General features: G+C 33.6%; 1 protein-coding gene across 2 annotated transcripts in view; it reads right to left on the bottom strand.

The window, feature by feature from the left end:
- Positions 1-1,418: 1,418 nt before the first annotated feature.
- Positions 1,419-14,798, bottom strand: part of SLC12A2 (solute carrier family 12 member 2) — a 103,360-nt gene continuing 89,980 nt past the window's right edge. Inside the window, exons 20-27 of one of the 2 annotated variants that reach the window (XM_036903221.2) lie at positions 14,475-14,600; positions 11,664-11,711; positions 10,119-10,241; positions 8,570-8,681; positions 6,782-6,868; positions 5,527-5,662; positions 5,159-5,226; positions 1,419-4,297 (exon numbers count right to left, since the gene is read on the bottom strand). In XM_036903221.2, the coding sequence (XP_036759116.2) occupies positions 4,162-4,297; positions 5,159-5,226; positions 5,527-5,662; positions 6,782-6,868; positions 8,570-8,681; positions 10,119-10,241; positions 11,664-11,711; positions 14,475-14,600 (836 nt within the window). In that variant the 3' untranslated portion in view covers positions 1,419-4,161. The remainder of the gene's footprint in view (positions 4,298-5,158; positions 5,227-5,526; positions 5,663-6,781; positions 6,869-8,569; positions 8,682-10,118; positions 10,242-11,663; positions 11,712-14,474; positions 14,601-14,798) is intronic. The other variant, XM_036903222.2, reaches the window with a different exon arrangement.

Consider the following 14,798-nt stretch of genomic DNA (forward strand, 5'->3'; position numbering starts at 1 on the left):
GCGGGCAGTCACAGGAAGGATGCACACTGGGAAGTAACACGTTCAGAGGTCTCCACATTTTTCCTCAAACGAGTTTCTAACTCTTACCTTGTCTAACACAAAATTCAACAGTAGATTCAAGAGGAAAAAAAATGGGCTCAAGTTCTTAATGCTACCATGTAATAGCCTAGTTGAAATTCCTATCACGTGTAAATCAGATCTGATTATTGCCTCTGGATTCTACAAAGAACCACAAGACTTGGGTCTTCACTTCTTTCAGTAAAGAAGTCTACAAAAAAAGTGTGTCAAACTGGCTAACACACCAACACATTTTGTATATCTACTAACTGAACTAGCTAAACTCAACAGTACCTTCGGATGCCTGTATCCTAGGACTCGTGCCATCTTTACTCAGTTAAACATTAAACTATTGTCTATTTGCTGCGATTCTACAAACATCCTGTTGATGTATAAGGACAGAAACTATTAATGCGTTTACCTTTCCTTCTTGACAAATGAACAAAAACTGTCTGCTGGCTCAAAGATGAATTCATTCCTGTTTTGAAAACCATTGGATGCTCTACTATTAGTAAATGCCACATTCATGGTTACCTCTGAAATCTTTTAACTCCCCGAAGAGATGAGTAAACTGGCTTTTATTGGAGAATAAGCGAGAGGCAACTATCATACAGTACATCATTGGTTTCAGATCTATTAAGGCAACCTGTAGTCAATCTATATTTCTAACTATAATTTGCATTACCTGATTTGCACATTCTTCCTGGGCAGATAGGGATGAGTTTGGAGACCACCCACCCATCCCTACCTCTAAGTTACGGATCAGGCAGCAATGACTCTGTAGAGGAGATATCTCTGGAGATGAAAGATCTGGGCTGTAGGCCAACATCCTTCACTAACTTACCACATGACCTTGGGAAACTCCCTACATTGCTCCAACGGCTTTCTGAAGACTAAAAGAGGAATACCTGTCCTGCATGTGAAACACACCTACTGTAATGTTCAAATGAATTGATAATGCTTTGTAAAATTGTAAATCAGCTTAGTCAAACATTTTAGGAAGAAAATAATCAGATTATATTCCGGGACTATGAATTCATTTTAATCTTCTAGTTTCCTCACTGATAAATGTATGCTTTGGTCCTAAGATAAAGCAGAATTAGAAAAGCGAAGTGATTTTTTTTAAAAAATCAAAAAAAGGTTTACGTTAAATGGCTCACATTGTCAGTATCAACAATGATTATTCCAAAGGCTTAGGGGTTAGTGAACAGTTTCAAACCACTTTTCCAAGATATAAATATTAAAATAAAAGCCATTTAAAAAACTCAGACATCAACGAAATAATAGGTATATAAATGAATTTGAATCACAGAATTGACATAGGTTTATAAAATAGATGAAATATAAGAGTAGACATTAAATAGTTTTAATGAATCCACTTCCTTTATTGCAGTAACCTTTGTACAAAGCAGCGACTGCAATACTCAACGTTAAAACATTAGAAAAGCATTTGTGGGACAGTTATAGTACAGTATTATCAAAATATTACATTTTCAAACTTAGTAGATAAACATCCACCAGAGCTCAAATCTTTAAATTATTTCCATAGTCTTTAAAAATATGTAATGTCAGAAAGCATATAAAAAGAATGTAAAAGGAAACCTAAAGTACAAATGAAATAATGTAACAAATAAATATTTCATTTAATTAACCATTAATTATCAGCTTAACACCACCATTCTAAGCCCATTGAATTTTTACCTACAGGAATAATGAACTGCCAAGTGCCGTTGCACAATTATTTATTTCCAAGTTACCACTAATGATCAGATCTAAAAAAAATTTGGCATTAAAATAATCAAATTCAGCATAAATAAAATAGAGTAGAAAAGCTTCAACACTAGCAAGCATCGCTTAGAATTGTTGAAATTTATGAGAATCCAACAACCTGGAAAATTTTGACCTGGTGTCCAGTGTAAAGTGAAAGTAATGCTTTTTTTTCTTTTTAAGATGAAAAGCTTCTTACATTATTTCACAGACAATATCACCCTCCCCACAATATGCATATTTAGATATATTTTATGTACTTTATACACATATGTATGACGTATGACATTTGGTTCCTGTAGTACGATCACAATCATGTTTTCCTGAATGGGAAAAACTTGAAAAAAAAAAAATAAGTGTACCTGTGCACATTTCAAGATAGCAGCACTCAGTTTACGCCCTATTATCCATTCAAGAAGTTACAACATGACATTGTTTACTGAATAGTATGACATTTCTACTTTCTTTCCCCCAAAACATTACAAAACCTGCAATAAATGGAACAATGCTGTCAGTTATGATGCAGGAAAAAAGTTTTGAAAAACAATTGCTTCATTTTAACATTTTCAATTCAAAATTATCAGATCTTCATTTTGTGTATGAATTTAGTTCATACTCTTGCAGCAGAAACACTGCACTGACAATGACTTCATAGATTTTTATAAAGATTCATGAAAACCTGCATAAATTTCTCCCCACTGAAACTTGTACTAATAAACTTACTGAACAGCACTTCAGATAAAATGCTCTCCACTTTCTAATCAAAGGATAATTCTGTGAATTTACATGCTCTTCAAAGAATCACCTTTGTTCTCCATGAAACTTGTCTTTCAATCTAATTTTGAGCTTATGTTTACTAAAACAAAAAAAATTTCATCTAATGAATTTTGATCACTTTAAAAAATGCAAAAAACCAGCAACATAAATGTCATTATATATACATATATGTATGCATATACATATACACACACATGTATGTATATCCCTTGAAATGTTTTTAGGAAATCCTTCCTTGAATAAAAAATGAAAAAATTCACATTAATAACTGTATATAAAGCTTTTAGTAACAGTACATATGCACTGTCAAAATTGTACTATCAGACTACAATGTCAAAACAGACATTTCAAAAGCATAAACTGGCAGTTTTTCTTAACACAAAAGTTTTAAAGTATTAAGAATGGATTAATTTTAAATGTTCAGAATAATCTGTTCAAACCTGAGTATATTAATTAAGACTAAGAATATTTGACAATTGACAGAATTAAGCCCAAAAACATTTCACTAAGAAACCAGTGGTCCATTTAACCATTTGATGAAGCATTAAACATTTTAATGATACATTAAATGTTTGACATTTGACATTGAAACATTTAATGGTACAGTGAAATTCCATGTAGTGTTTATTGAAATATTCTATTAAATGACATTGCTTTGTCTTATTTTTCTCCAGAAAGGCCTTTTAGCATTTAAAAGTCACTCAGATTTAAGGAAAACTCTCAATTATGAGAGATCTTTCTTCTAATGAATATAACAATTGTGAGGATTTTTGTCTGAAGAATGACAGTATGTGATTTTTTAGCACAGTATACAGAAGTACTGGATAAATCTTTGACCTTTCCTAAGGTTTCAAGAAATTAATAATCAAATAAGGATACAAATAAGAGCCAATTAGAGGTTAAAAAAAAAGTTTATTGGGCCTTTCTTTCCCTAGATCTACATTTATACATATACAAACCTAACCTTGGGGTCACTTTTGGTTCCTATTTTTTTTTTTTGCATTTTTCATTACCTTGCTCTAATTCTCACCTTTATACCTAACAGATACTTTTATAAAAGTAATAGAAAACATACAGTACTCAACACTAATTGGTCAATGGAAGAAAAGCAGTGTCCATTTCAAGGTAAAAGAGAATAGAAATAAAAGTAAAAGCTGAAGGCAAAATTTGACATTCTATAAATTTATAAAAGAGGATATATGGATGAAATTTGGTTAATTTCAGAAGGCACCTCAAGGCTAAAGGCTTTTTGTACTCCTTTCATCAATCAAAAAATAACATACTTTTATTGCTTTTCAAGTAGCAAAGGTAAATTTTACTCTCGTGAGCTTCAGTCCAACAAGGAATCATCGTTCATTAAGATTGAGATACAGAATTGACTAAAACTGAAGTCTCCACACCCATATCAACGGAGCGACTTCTCCGTGTGCTTTCGAATTAATTAAATAGTGAAAGAAAAGTCACAGTTTGCCATTGTGATGTTAACATGTCACTGAAGATTTCAGTTACTTCACTAGGCACTGAAGTACCATCTGGAGAGCTGCCCACTGCGCAGAACGTTTAAGAATAGAAGGTAAGGACACTCTGATGATTCCCACGGACCAGGAGAACTGGTGGCAGGTCCTTAGAGAGAGCTTCTAACCATGCCATGTAGAGAGCACTGGACACGGCGCCTTTCCGTGCGACTGGGAGACTCCTGGTACCAAAAAGAGAAAGAAAATGCACTTATGTTGAGAGGAATACAATTTTAAAAAATTATAAATTAAGTCATAATAATAGAAACTAAAAATTACTATTTTTGACTGGTGAAATTCTGCACATACTAGAGCAACTACTACCCTCGCATACCACTATCCCCATTTTTTCAAGTCTGAACAGAAGATTTTTAGAATGTCTTCATAAGAATAGCAAATATGTCTCTAAAGTGTTAACACATTTGGTATCTAACATTGAACTCCAAATTTCCCCTTCTTCAATAAGGATAGAATTCTTTTGGGAGAAATGATGTTTCTATCTGAATTAGAAAGTAGAAACTAGAGATGGATAAATTAAATTCAAACACAAATAATTCTACATATTAGTTGTCATCTTCTTTTAATCTCTCTGGGTTTCATTTCTATGTGTAGATAGTAGTAGTAGAGACCAGTTGCTCCATAGAGTGTTTCTGTTTTAGCATCTTCCACTACAGATATTTGATCATCATCAGCAAAACAAAACTTTCTGGTGTATTAAGTGTTTTATGTCAATCAAAATAACAACCCTTTGGTATTACTTTATTTCATCATTTGGCATGTTTTTGGAGACCTGAGCTTTCCTTACTTATTCAAGGACCCAGGCTCCAGGACTGAGAAAATTTGGGTTCAAGCAGTTATCTAGTCAACCTGGTTCAGTGGAGGGAAAGCTACTGAGAGCAGGACAATGTGTCTGTAAGTAAAGTCTGTGTGTGGGAACTTGGGTGTGAGGATTCAGATTATTTATATGTATCTGGTATAGAAATTAATCCAAATTGCATTATGATAAAAGGAATACTCAGAATCTTAGTATAGGTATTACTCACATGACAATGATATTAGCTGTGCTTGAATGTTCCTTTAATAATTCATTTAACCTGATCTGCCGGTGTGTCTGAAATGAAACAGGACAAAGTTATCCTAGACCATTTGAAAACTGGAATCTAGCACAGCTGATAAAACTGTAAGTAGACAAAAAAGAAACCAAAATAATTTTGCTGTAATTAAAATATCTGTTTCCTAATTTAAAACAATTAATGCTTGACACTGTCTACATAAAAATCCAACTAAAGGAGTTTTAATTTACACAACTGATTCCTCCTATAACAAAGTGCCATTCTTGATACTTACTTATGTTTTCAGTTAAAAAGTGACAAGGAATGTTAATGCACAGGAAGCAGAAGGGGAAGAATACCTTGGTCTTATAAAGTTCAAGCTCATTATCTGTTATTCGCCATGGTTCGTCTTCTTTCATTTTATCTGCAACATCTTGTTCTTTATCATCTTCGTGAAGTCTGTATGGCTCAATCATTTCATCAAAAACTACAATACTTGAAAAAAGACAGAATACTGACAACCTTATTTTGGATGGCTTAACAGTAAGGTCTTAAACACTAAATTATAACTTGAAAGTTAAGAGTTTTCCATCTACTGTATTCCCCTCAATACTATAACTATAGCAATCACTTTGGCAATGTATTTAGAAGAGCAATTACCAGTTTCTCAAATTGAATATACACTTAGAACAGTATTATAGTAGCAGAATTGCAATTTTAACTGCTAACACTGATCTCTCTGTATCTATCCCTGATCCTATGCCCATCCCTTAGACCTGAATAAACTTTCATCACAGTAGCCAAAATGAACCTTTGGGGCAATAATTCAGAGTGAGTTACTTCTTTACTCAAAGCACTTAAAGGCTTTCCCAGTTCAAGCACCACAGAATAAAAGTAGTGTAAGTAAAGGTACTAGAATATTTTGAAGGGAGGAAAAGGCAGATACTAAACAGTCCAGCGGCAATTCCAGATTAATTCAGGAGATGCAGAATTAATCTCCAGATCCAAAAAAGATACATTATTAATGTTCAGGACAATTATAATGTTCATCATTTATTCAACATTTACCTGAGAAGAATTAAAGTTATATCTGGTAATATAAATACACATACAATTATAACAATGTCTATATACCATTTTCAGGTGTAATATTCCATGAGTCTAGTTTTCTTTGACTTTTGAGAATTCTGAATGCAACTACAAAAGGCAAACTCTTAGATCCTCCTATTTTATAACTAAAACAAAATAGTGAAAAGTAATACATATGTGGAGTAGGGACTGAGTGGTAGTAATGAATGTGGGAATGAAGAATGGAAATTTAAAGAACCATATAGAATTTCTGTGGCATCAGTGATTTTCAAAAATTACTTTTAAAGCAGTAATTGAATTCTTCTCTGAATATTGAAAGCCCTTTAGATTTACTTTGCTATTTTTTATAAGCATGCCAAATATCAGCACTAGACTTAAAAAAGTGAACTTCCCATGTAACTCATTATTGGCAAAACCTCCAGGTACTTAGTTTAATCTGAATGATCTGGAATTGCTGGAGTGTCTGAGTAGGTCATCCAGAAAAGGATCAGAAATTTGTACAATGTAATTTATCCAATAACTTACTTTTCTTTCTTTGGTTTAGTATTAATATCTCCTAGGACCATGATATCAGAGAAGTCTATCCGAAACTTGCTAAGCAAAGTAGCCATCCTAGAACAAAAATGAATAGCTTTGACATACATGAAGGCTTATATAAGTACTTTTATTCTACTCAGGGCTGAATCTGCATATCTGTAAACCATGATTTACATGAAAAGTCTATCAGGTGCTACATAAAGTCCATTTGAATTAATTCATCCTTTATATTCACAGAGTAGACATCTAAACTCCGTAAGTAGAGACTTCTGTTACATTCTTTTATTTTTTCTGACTCTCCTCTAGTACCAATAATGAATGGACAGAGCAAGACATTAATAATGAAATTTGAATGGCAACTAGTTTTTTAAAAGTTAATTTAGCCCAACTATATTGGTAAGTATATGGATTTCAGTAAAAAGTAATGAAGTTATTTAATTATTTTTGGATTAATCTTCCATCCATGAATAATACAAAGCTCTAAGCCCAAATATGACTTCTTGGGCTGAACTGAAGCTATAACTGACAGCAGATTAAGTTCATGGCATTTTTTTTTTTTTTGAACTGGGACAGACATAGAAAGGTTGTTCCAACAAGCCTCTGATTTCTCAGTAAATAAGTAGCTTTTTGGAGGCATAGTTGGCAATGAAACCTTGGTGGCAACAACAGAAAGGTGGAAACATACATAAAGGGAAAGCAATGAACAAAACAGGATTTTTAATAAAATTAATTTTCTAAATTAAGATATTGGGAAACAGATTAGCTACAGGTTTAACTTTTAAATTATTACTAGTATTTCTTGCATAATGAATAAACACCCTGTTGAATTCTGGTGTAAATCTACTAAGTAGCTGCTATGTGTTACAGGACCCACAAAACTAAAATCTAAGATAAAAAAATGAGTATCAAGCCCCAGAATGTGATGACTGGTTATCAAGTGTATCGTGATTCAGGAAGAAAATATAACAACTAGTTGAGGGGAAAAGGGTAAAAAAGTATTAGGGAAGGTGCTGTGAGAAGGTAACAAGAGTCCTGGGCCTTAAAGAATGGAGTGTTTTAACAGACAGAGAAGGGAGGCAAGTGAGAAGCTATTTATAATAAGGAGACCAAAGAAGGCGAAGGAGTAAAAGTCTAAAACCACATGCATGTTCTGGGCAGGTGCAGAAATCTTAACTGAATATAAGGCATTTGGGGGAAACAGGAGGTAAGAACAGAGAGAATACAGAGAAAAAATTTAAAATATTTGGGGCAGAGGAATCATGATCAAAGCTCTTCTTTCTGAACATGAAACTGGGAGCAAAGTGGTACCACATATGCTGAGAAGGGCAGAGAAAAGACACAGGGTACTTAGAGAAGCACTGAAACCGGAATTCGAATTGCAACAGTACAGACAGAGAGAGAATGACAACGGTGTCTGCACCTCTGTGGTCTTGATGTTTATAAAATGTATCCCATATATGAAGACGGAACCTTTGTGCACTTTCTTCTGATTAAAAAAAAAAAGCTACATAACACTTTAATGTCTCAAGCATTTAATAAACACTTTCTAAAATGTCAATATATTAAAAAATATTACTTCAGTAAGACTAACTACAACTTAAACAAGACAACGAAATCGAAGAGAATGAGGTTTTATTTAACTAGAATTTTCAGCTTCAGTATAGAGTAGAGAAAGATGACTAACATTTTCTGGACTGTCTAATTTTTATCAAATCTATACTGCAATAATGAAGTATACTACTAAGACAAAGGCCCCTCAATTTACAACAGACTTACGCTCTCCGGTCATGGTCTATTCTGTTTATTTTTCCACCAATGAATACTCTGATCTTACAGTCTTTCCACTTTTTCTTTGTAGTCAGAAGATAAGGTATCAATAAGGTCAAACCTGAATCATAAAATAAAACAAATCATTTACTAAAAGCTCATTTCTCAATTAAGAAACTTTTAATTCAATTTAGTCTCTAGAAACATGTTTACTACAGCTCAATCTTAAAATTTTTCTTTCTGCCCTTCCTCAGTAACTCAGTCAAAAAGCCATCAGGCAGGCTGCCCACGGAGGGAGGCCCAGAGGAGTCAGGGCTCATGTGAGGAGGGCAGGGAAGCAGGCTAGTTGCTGGCAGAGTCAGATGAGTCACATACAAGGGGACTGAGGACATGAGAATATTCACTGCAGCCAGCAGGAGCCAGGCTTCTCACTGAAAGGAGAAATATAAGAAGAGAGAAGCTGGGCCGAACGCTGCAGCTCAGGACTGGTACTGGTTGTCAGTGTATACCTGCATATACAAACATACATACCAAAAAAGAAAATTTGCATTTCCTAGATGGGTCCGCCGAGAAGGCCGGGGAACAGGGAGGCCCCGGAAGCAATGAGCGTATCTAATGCCCTGATCTTTGTTTCTGGACAACATTCTCCACAGAAAGGAATCCGGGCTCCTCAGATAAAGAGTGATTCAATGGCTGGTATAAGTACAAAACTGAGCCCGAATGTCTTAATGTATCAGAAAATAAAGAATGACTGGAACATGACAAATGATACAGAAGTCAGTCTTAGAAGTACAGAGAATCCTGCTGGCCAAACCTAGGCCAGTATGAACATCAAAACAAATAATGAAAATGACATATCATGTCCTGCTGAATAAAATAGGAATCTATCAGTCCACACAGATTGAAATAAAGAGAAAGCTCTTCCTTATAGTAAAATGCCAATGAATTAATAAGGAAGAAATGATGGGACTGGAAAAACGTCATTTGGCGACCACAAACAACAAAAAATTCAGGCAGAAACACCAGTGAATGCCAAAGATGGTGATCAAAGTTGCAGCAGCAATTTTATATTTACCTAGTCTCAAAGGAACTCCCCATCCCCCAAATAGCTGTAATTATTAAAGGGGTAAATAGGAACTTTTCAGTGTATAAACCTGGTGAAAAGCACTTCATGCAATGGTCAAAGCTAATTTCAGCAGTGATGAGACCAATCACTATCACATGCGACCCGAGCTGACGCTGACAGAAGAGCACAGCGTCCCTTCAGGGCTATTTCCACCAGAAAAATATCATTTGAAACTAAATACGACGAAACATCAAATGGCACTCTGAAATAAGGGACATTCTACAAAAAAGTCTGAAATAATGGGGGGGGAAGAAAAGTTAAGTTCATGAAGCTTCTGGAAGGACTGTGCGACTTTGAAACTGCAGGACAGCGGATAGGCCAACTAAGGATATTCCTGAAGGGATGTATGGGCAAAGCACAAACCATTTCTCAATACTATTCCCCCAATTTCAGTATACTTAAAGTTGTCAAAAAATATATTAATAACCGTACCTCCATCATCAAAAAGCCACCAAACATCAATAGTACTCTTTCCTTGTTTTTTCTGAAACTGTGTGCTGGCTTCAAGGAGCTTCTGGTCAGCTACATTTAAAGGTGCAGCAGGGCCTTTGAGCTCTAAAGGATTAAAGAAAAATAAGATGTAAGAGAGGTATATATTAAAGTCCCTTTTGCTGAATTCCTATAGTTTCCTAACTTGTGTAGTCAAATGTTTTTAATGCAGATAATTTAATATGGCATCCATCAGTAAGCTTTCAGTCATTTAGAGTTCAAGCATTTTTTAAATGGTTACAGATGAATATACCTTCACAATAGTTGAACTCATCCAAATTATCTTGCCTAATTTCTAGTATTCTTAAACATTCTGAATGAAAGAGAATCATAAATTCAATTAAAATTGTAACTGTTCGACTTTGATTCTTGAAAAGCTGTTTAGGACTAACTGGACAAATTAAATTTATGTCTTTTCCATGAACATATTTCCTTTGTAACCTTGTTTCCTTAAAATTTGTTTGTTTACAGTACAAAAATATTTTTTACATAAAATGCTGTTATCTGTGATATAAAAGACACACGGGAGTGGAAGACATATGAATACAATCTTACAACTACCATTGTGAAACCCCTTAGTCCAAGGAAAAATTCCCTCATCTTTAACCTAAACTTTTATCCCCTCAAAACGTGTCACCCAATTCTGAAGCCATGTAAACACATCTTTCTTTGAACCACAGAAAGATAGTGGGAACTCCTTGGAAGGGCAACCATCTGCTGCAGGGGAAAAGAATCATGTACCAAGAGCATTCCCATTTATATTCCCAGGAATTAAAAAAAAAAATCAGCATTGCCTCTGTGAGCAAGCAAATGGCTATTATGAAATTTCAACACCAAACTTTTAAAAGCAGAAATCCACAGGAGGAAATCTGATCACTTTTTCAGAAAGCCTATCATTCACTTTTCATTGTGCCATGATGTACAAAACATGACAAATGACTTTGCATGATGAAATAATATGGCTACCAAACCACACTGCTCCGAAACTCTCACCTCTATCTCCTCATAAAATTCATGTAAGTTGACATGACTGTGTATCTCCCAAACGCAGCAGGACTGTGAGAAATATTGCAATTTTTGAAATTAAAAATACATTAGTATCAAAATGAAGGACTTGGCTAGGTACAACTGATGGTAAAGAATGCAAGTGACACTGTAAAGAAACCTACTTCAGTGTCTCTATGTATCATCTAAACCATGCAGTTTAAATTTAAAAATTAGTATCAACTTTCAGGGTTTGAGTATTTCAGAAATGCTATGATGACTTAAAAGAATTTGTCTTTGATATAATCACCTTTTCCTGGGATGATTTAACTCTTTGGTTGGGCTAATGATAATTTTTCTAATCTGCATTTAATAAGTAACTGTAACATCACCTCACCATGGAAATAAAAACTAAGGTTAAAAAAAAGAAAATAAGAAGGTTGGAGTTAAAGAGTTAACAGTATGAAAAAAGGGATTAAAACAAAATGATGAAAAATGGCCTGCCTTTTTTCAACAGTGGTTGAGTTGGAGTCTTGCCATCCTCTTCCTCATCTAGATTATGTTTAAAAAACACAAAATATAAGTTAATTGCCTTTATATTAATAAAATGATGAAAATGTAAATTGACCACATTTATAAACAAAACATAATATGAAGGAACAGTCAGTGAAAAATAAGACTGAAGATAGGTATCTTCTACATTGAGTGTTCAGGATTTTAAGAAGCAAACCTATTTTAGACCCTTCCAACAGGATCACTGATAAAACACTCACCCCTAAATATTATTCCTGTAAAAATGGCAAAAACTTAAGCAGAATTTTTAAACTTTTAAATTTTCATACGTGACATCAGTTGGAAAGGTGTTATCGACCTATAGTTCATAAAGTAGCAATGACATTAAAACACTGATGCTGCAGATAATTCACAAAACTTAAACAAACCACTGCATTACTGTGCAACTGATTGAAAAGTAATTTTAGAAACAATGGATATTTACTATTTGTAAAAATTAATAATCACTTGAAATATTAAGGAACTGGATTAGAGACAGAGTCTTTTGGTTTATATAAAATGCCAGGTTATACAGCTGTGATTTTTTTTCAAATAAATATAATAAATATATATATATAGGTACATGTATATGAATGAATATATGCATATATTGGTCCATTTATATTTAAATATCTATACATAGCTTCCTGGGGTTAACACTTTTTCTGTTATGTATAAGAAATCCCAATTTTTTTTCTTAAAAAAAGTATTATTTGTTTAAGGCATATCGAACTCCCAATTTGGACAGGGAAGGGTAGACTGCAGTGGGCCCTTGAGTCAGACTCCCAGGATTCCAATATTATACACCTCTACTCCTTTCTCTGGTTGTGTGAGCCTGAGCTAGTTACTTTCACTTGTAAAAAGGGTGAACAATACCTACCTCTTAAGGTTGTTACATCATAATGCACTTATCAGTCAGTGCCAAGCACAAAATAAGAATTCAAAGGGTGGTCTGTTTATCCCCTTGTATACTATATCCCTCAATGACCAAGACAGACATACCAAATATCTGTGACTGTATAAATACTACATCAGAATGTTTATAATTCTAAAGATTTCTTAAGGTTATAAACTTTCCTATAGTTTTCATGCTAGTTTTGAAATTAGCAGAGACTAAACTGAGTCAACAGTAAATAAATGCAAAATATAATTGATGCTGCTTCTGAACACTAATTTCGTATGCCTGTTCTGGAACAAGAAACATTCCAATTATTACATTTAATTTTATAGTATTAAATATTGTTCTTATAAAGCAGATATTTGATAGTATCTGCCTTTGATGATAATCAAAAGCATTTATGGATATAACTATGGACACTGTGTATTTATTTAAAAGAGCTCAGAAAATGTCAAGGAAATCCTGATTCTTAAAAATGATTTGAGTTAAAGGCATTTACATCTTTATAATAAAAAGAGGAGTAGAAATACACTGACCCAGTTCCCTACTCTATTATAAAAATAATGACATGAGCTAGTATATGGATAACATCTACTACAACGTGGGAGGCACGGAGTAGATGCCTGATAAATATTACTTCTTCCTTTACCATCACAGTCTTACTGATTAATTACTAGTAGATTCTGTAAAGAAAGGATCTGTTTTAGGAAAGAGAAAAGGACAAAAGAAAAAAAAGGCAGGAAATGAAAGAATGTATATTATAAACTAAAATAAATGCAGGAACATAAGAACATTATCATAATCAGTTTTATGATTTTGACATGAAACAGAAAAGAATTATAATCAAGCCAGCAAAGAACTGAAAGGAAAAATGGTTCTCTACTACAACTCTACTCAAACAAGGTAAGAGGAAAGACGTCAGAAACAACATCAATGCTTCTAAATAATCTAGAAGTGATTAATTTCAGAGAGACAGGATCTGTCTGAGGTTATCAATTTCAGAAAAAGAATGATAATTATTTTACAGGAATCAAAAAAGTATGATATGGTTTGATGATTTACAGTGCAGATTTTTTTCTTGTTGCGTGTTATCGGAAATAGGACAGAGGGAGATACTAGACTGAACAGAGGTAGGAGAGTGAGGGTGGGAGAGTAAGATTTGGAAGTCATCCCTCGTTCCTTCTCATAAACATGACGCACAGATTTGTAGATGGAATTAACTGCAAGCTTTGTGAGATCTGCAAATCTTTCTGTGGCTTAAACCATAAGAGCCACCCAGGGTATTATGTCTGTAATTATGGACAAATAGTTCAGCAAGCAAATACATATAGGTCGTTTGTTCACAGAGACTAAATTGAGGAATAAAATTACACTTGATTTTTCTACTACACTATTTAATCTGAACCACTCTAGCTGCAATAGACGTAAACACATTCCGAATATTTCAGTACATAACAAAAACCTGTGGTATTTAAGTACTGAGTTACAAAAAAAATAGGTAAATTAATTTTATAAACTTCATTCCATTCAATGTTATCATATGCTATATTACATTACTCTAAAATTACCATGTTTCTTTCCAAGATTTCACCTATGCTTCAAATTAACACGTTATACTTAAAACAAGTATAAATAATAACATACAAGAGTATACTAGTATATAATCAACTGGCATGGTTTCTGTTCTAAGATCTAGTCATTTTGTAGCCAGTTTTGAAAGACATGAATTTTACCTAAGCAACTAGAAAAGAACAGTACAAGTTTGAGAACAGGTCACTTTATAAGACTTATTATGTAATAAACACCATTTCTCCAAAAATTAAAACATGATCATTAATGAAATTTCTGGTTTAAATAAAAATTACCTTTATGTGTAATGCTTTTTTCACCAGATGGTTTGGAAGTATCTAAATCCGATTTTTTACTATACTCCATACTTAGTACCACATCCTTGACACCAGGAGATTTTTCTTGTGATGACAGTAATTCTTCTAGAGACATGAAAGTAACAAATATTATCAAAATATAATAATTAAATGACAGCTTTAAGCAAAGTTTACTATGAAATAGTAAGTTTATAAGTGATTTCTTATATAAACAAATGTGATCATCTGAACTGACAATTCACTCAAATATCCTGAGCTACCACTAAGCATCAGAGATCTGAACTAAGTGCTAGAGAATCAGCC

The sequence above is a fragment of the Manis pentadactyla genome, chromosome 13, assembly GCF_030020395.1.
Source record: "Manis pentadactyla isolate mManPen7 chromosome 13, mManPen7.hap1, whole genome shotgun sequence".
In the NCBI taxonomy this organism is placed as follows: Eukaryota; Metazoa; Chordata; class Mammalia; order Pholidota; family Manidae; genus Manis; species Manis pentadactyla.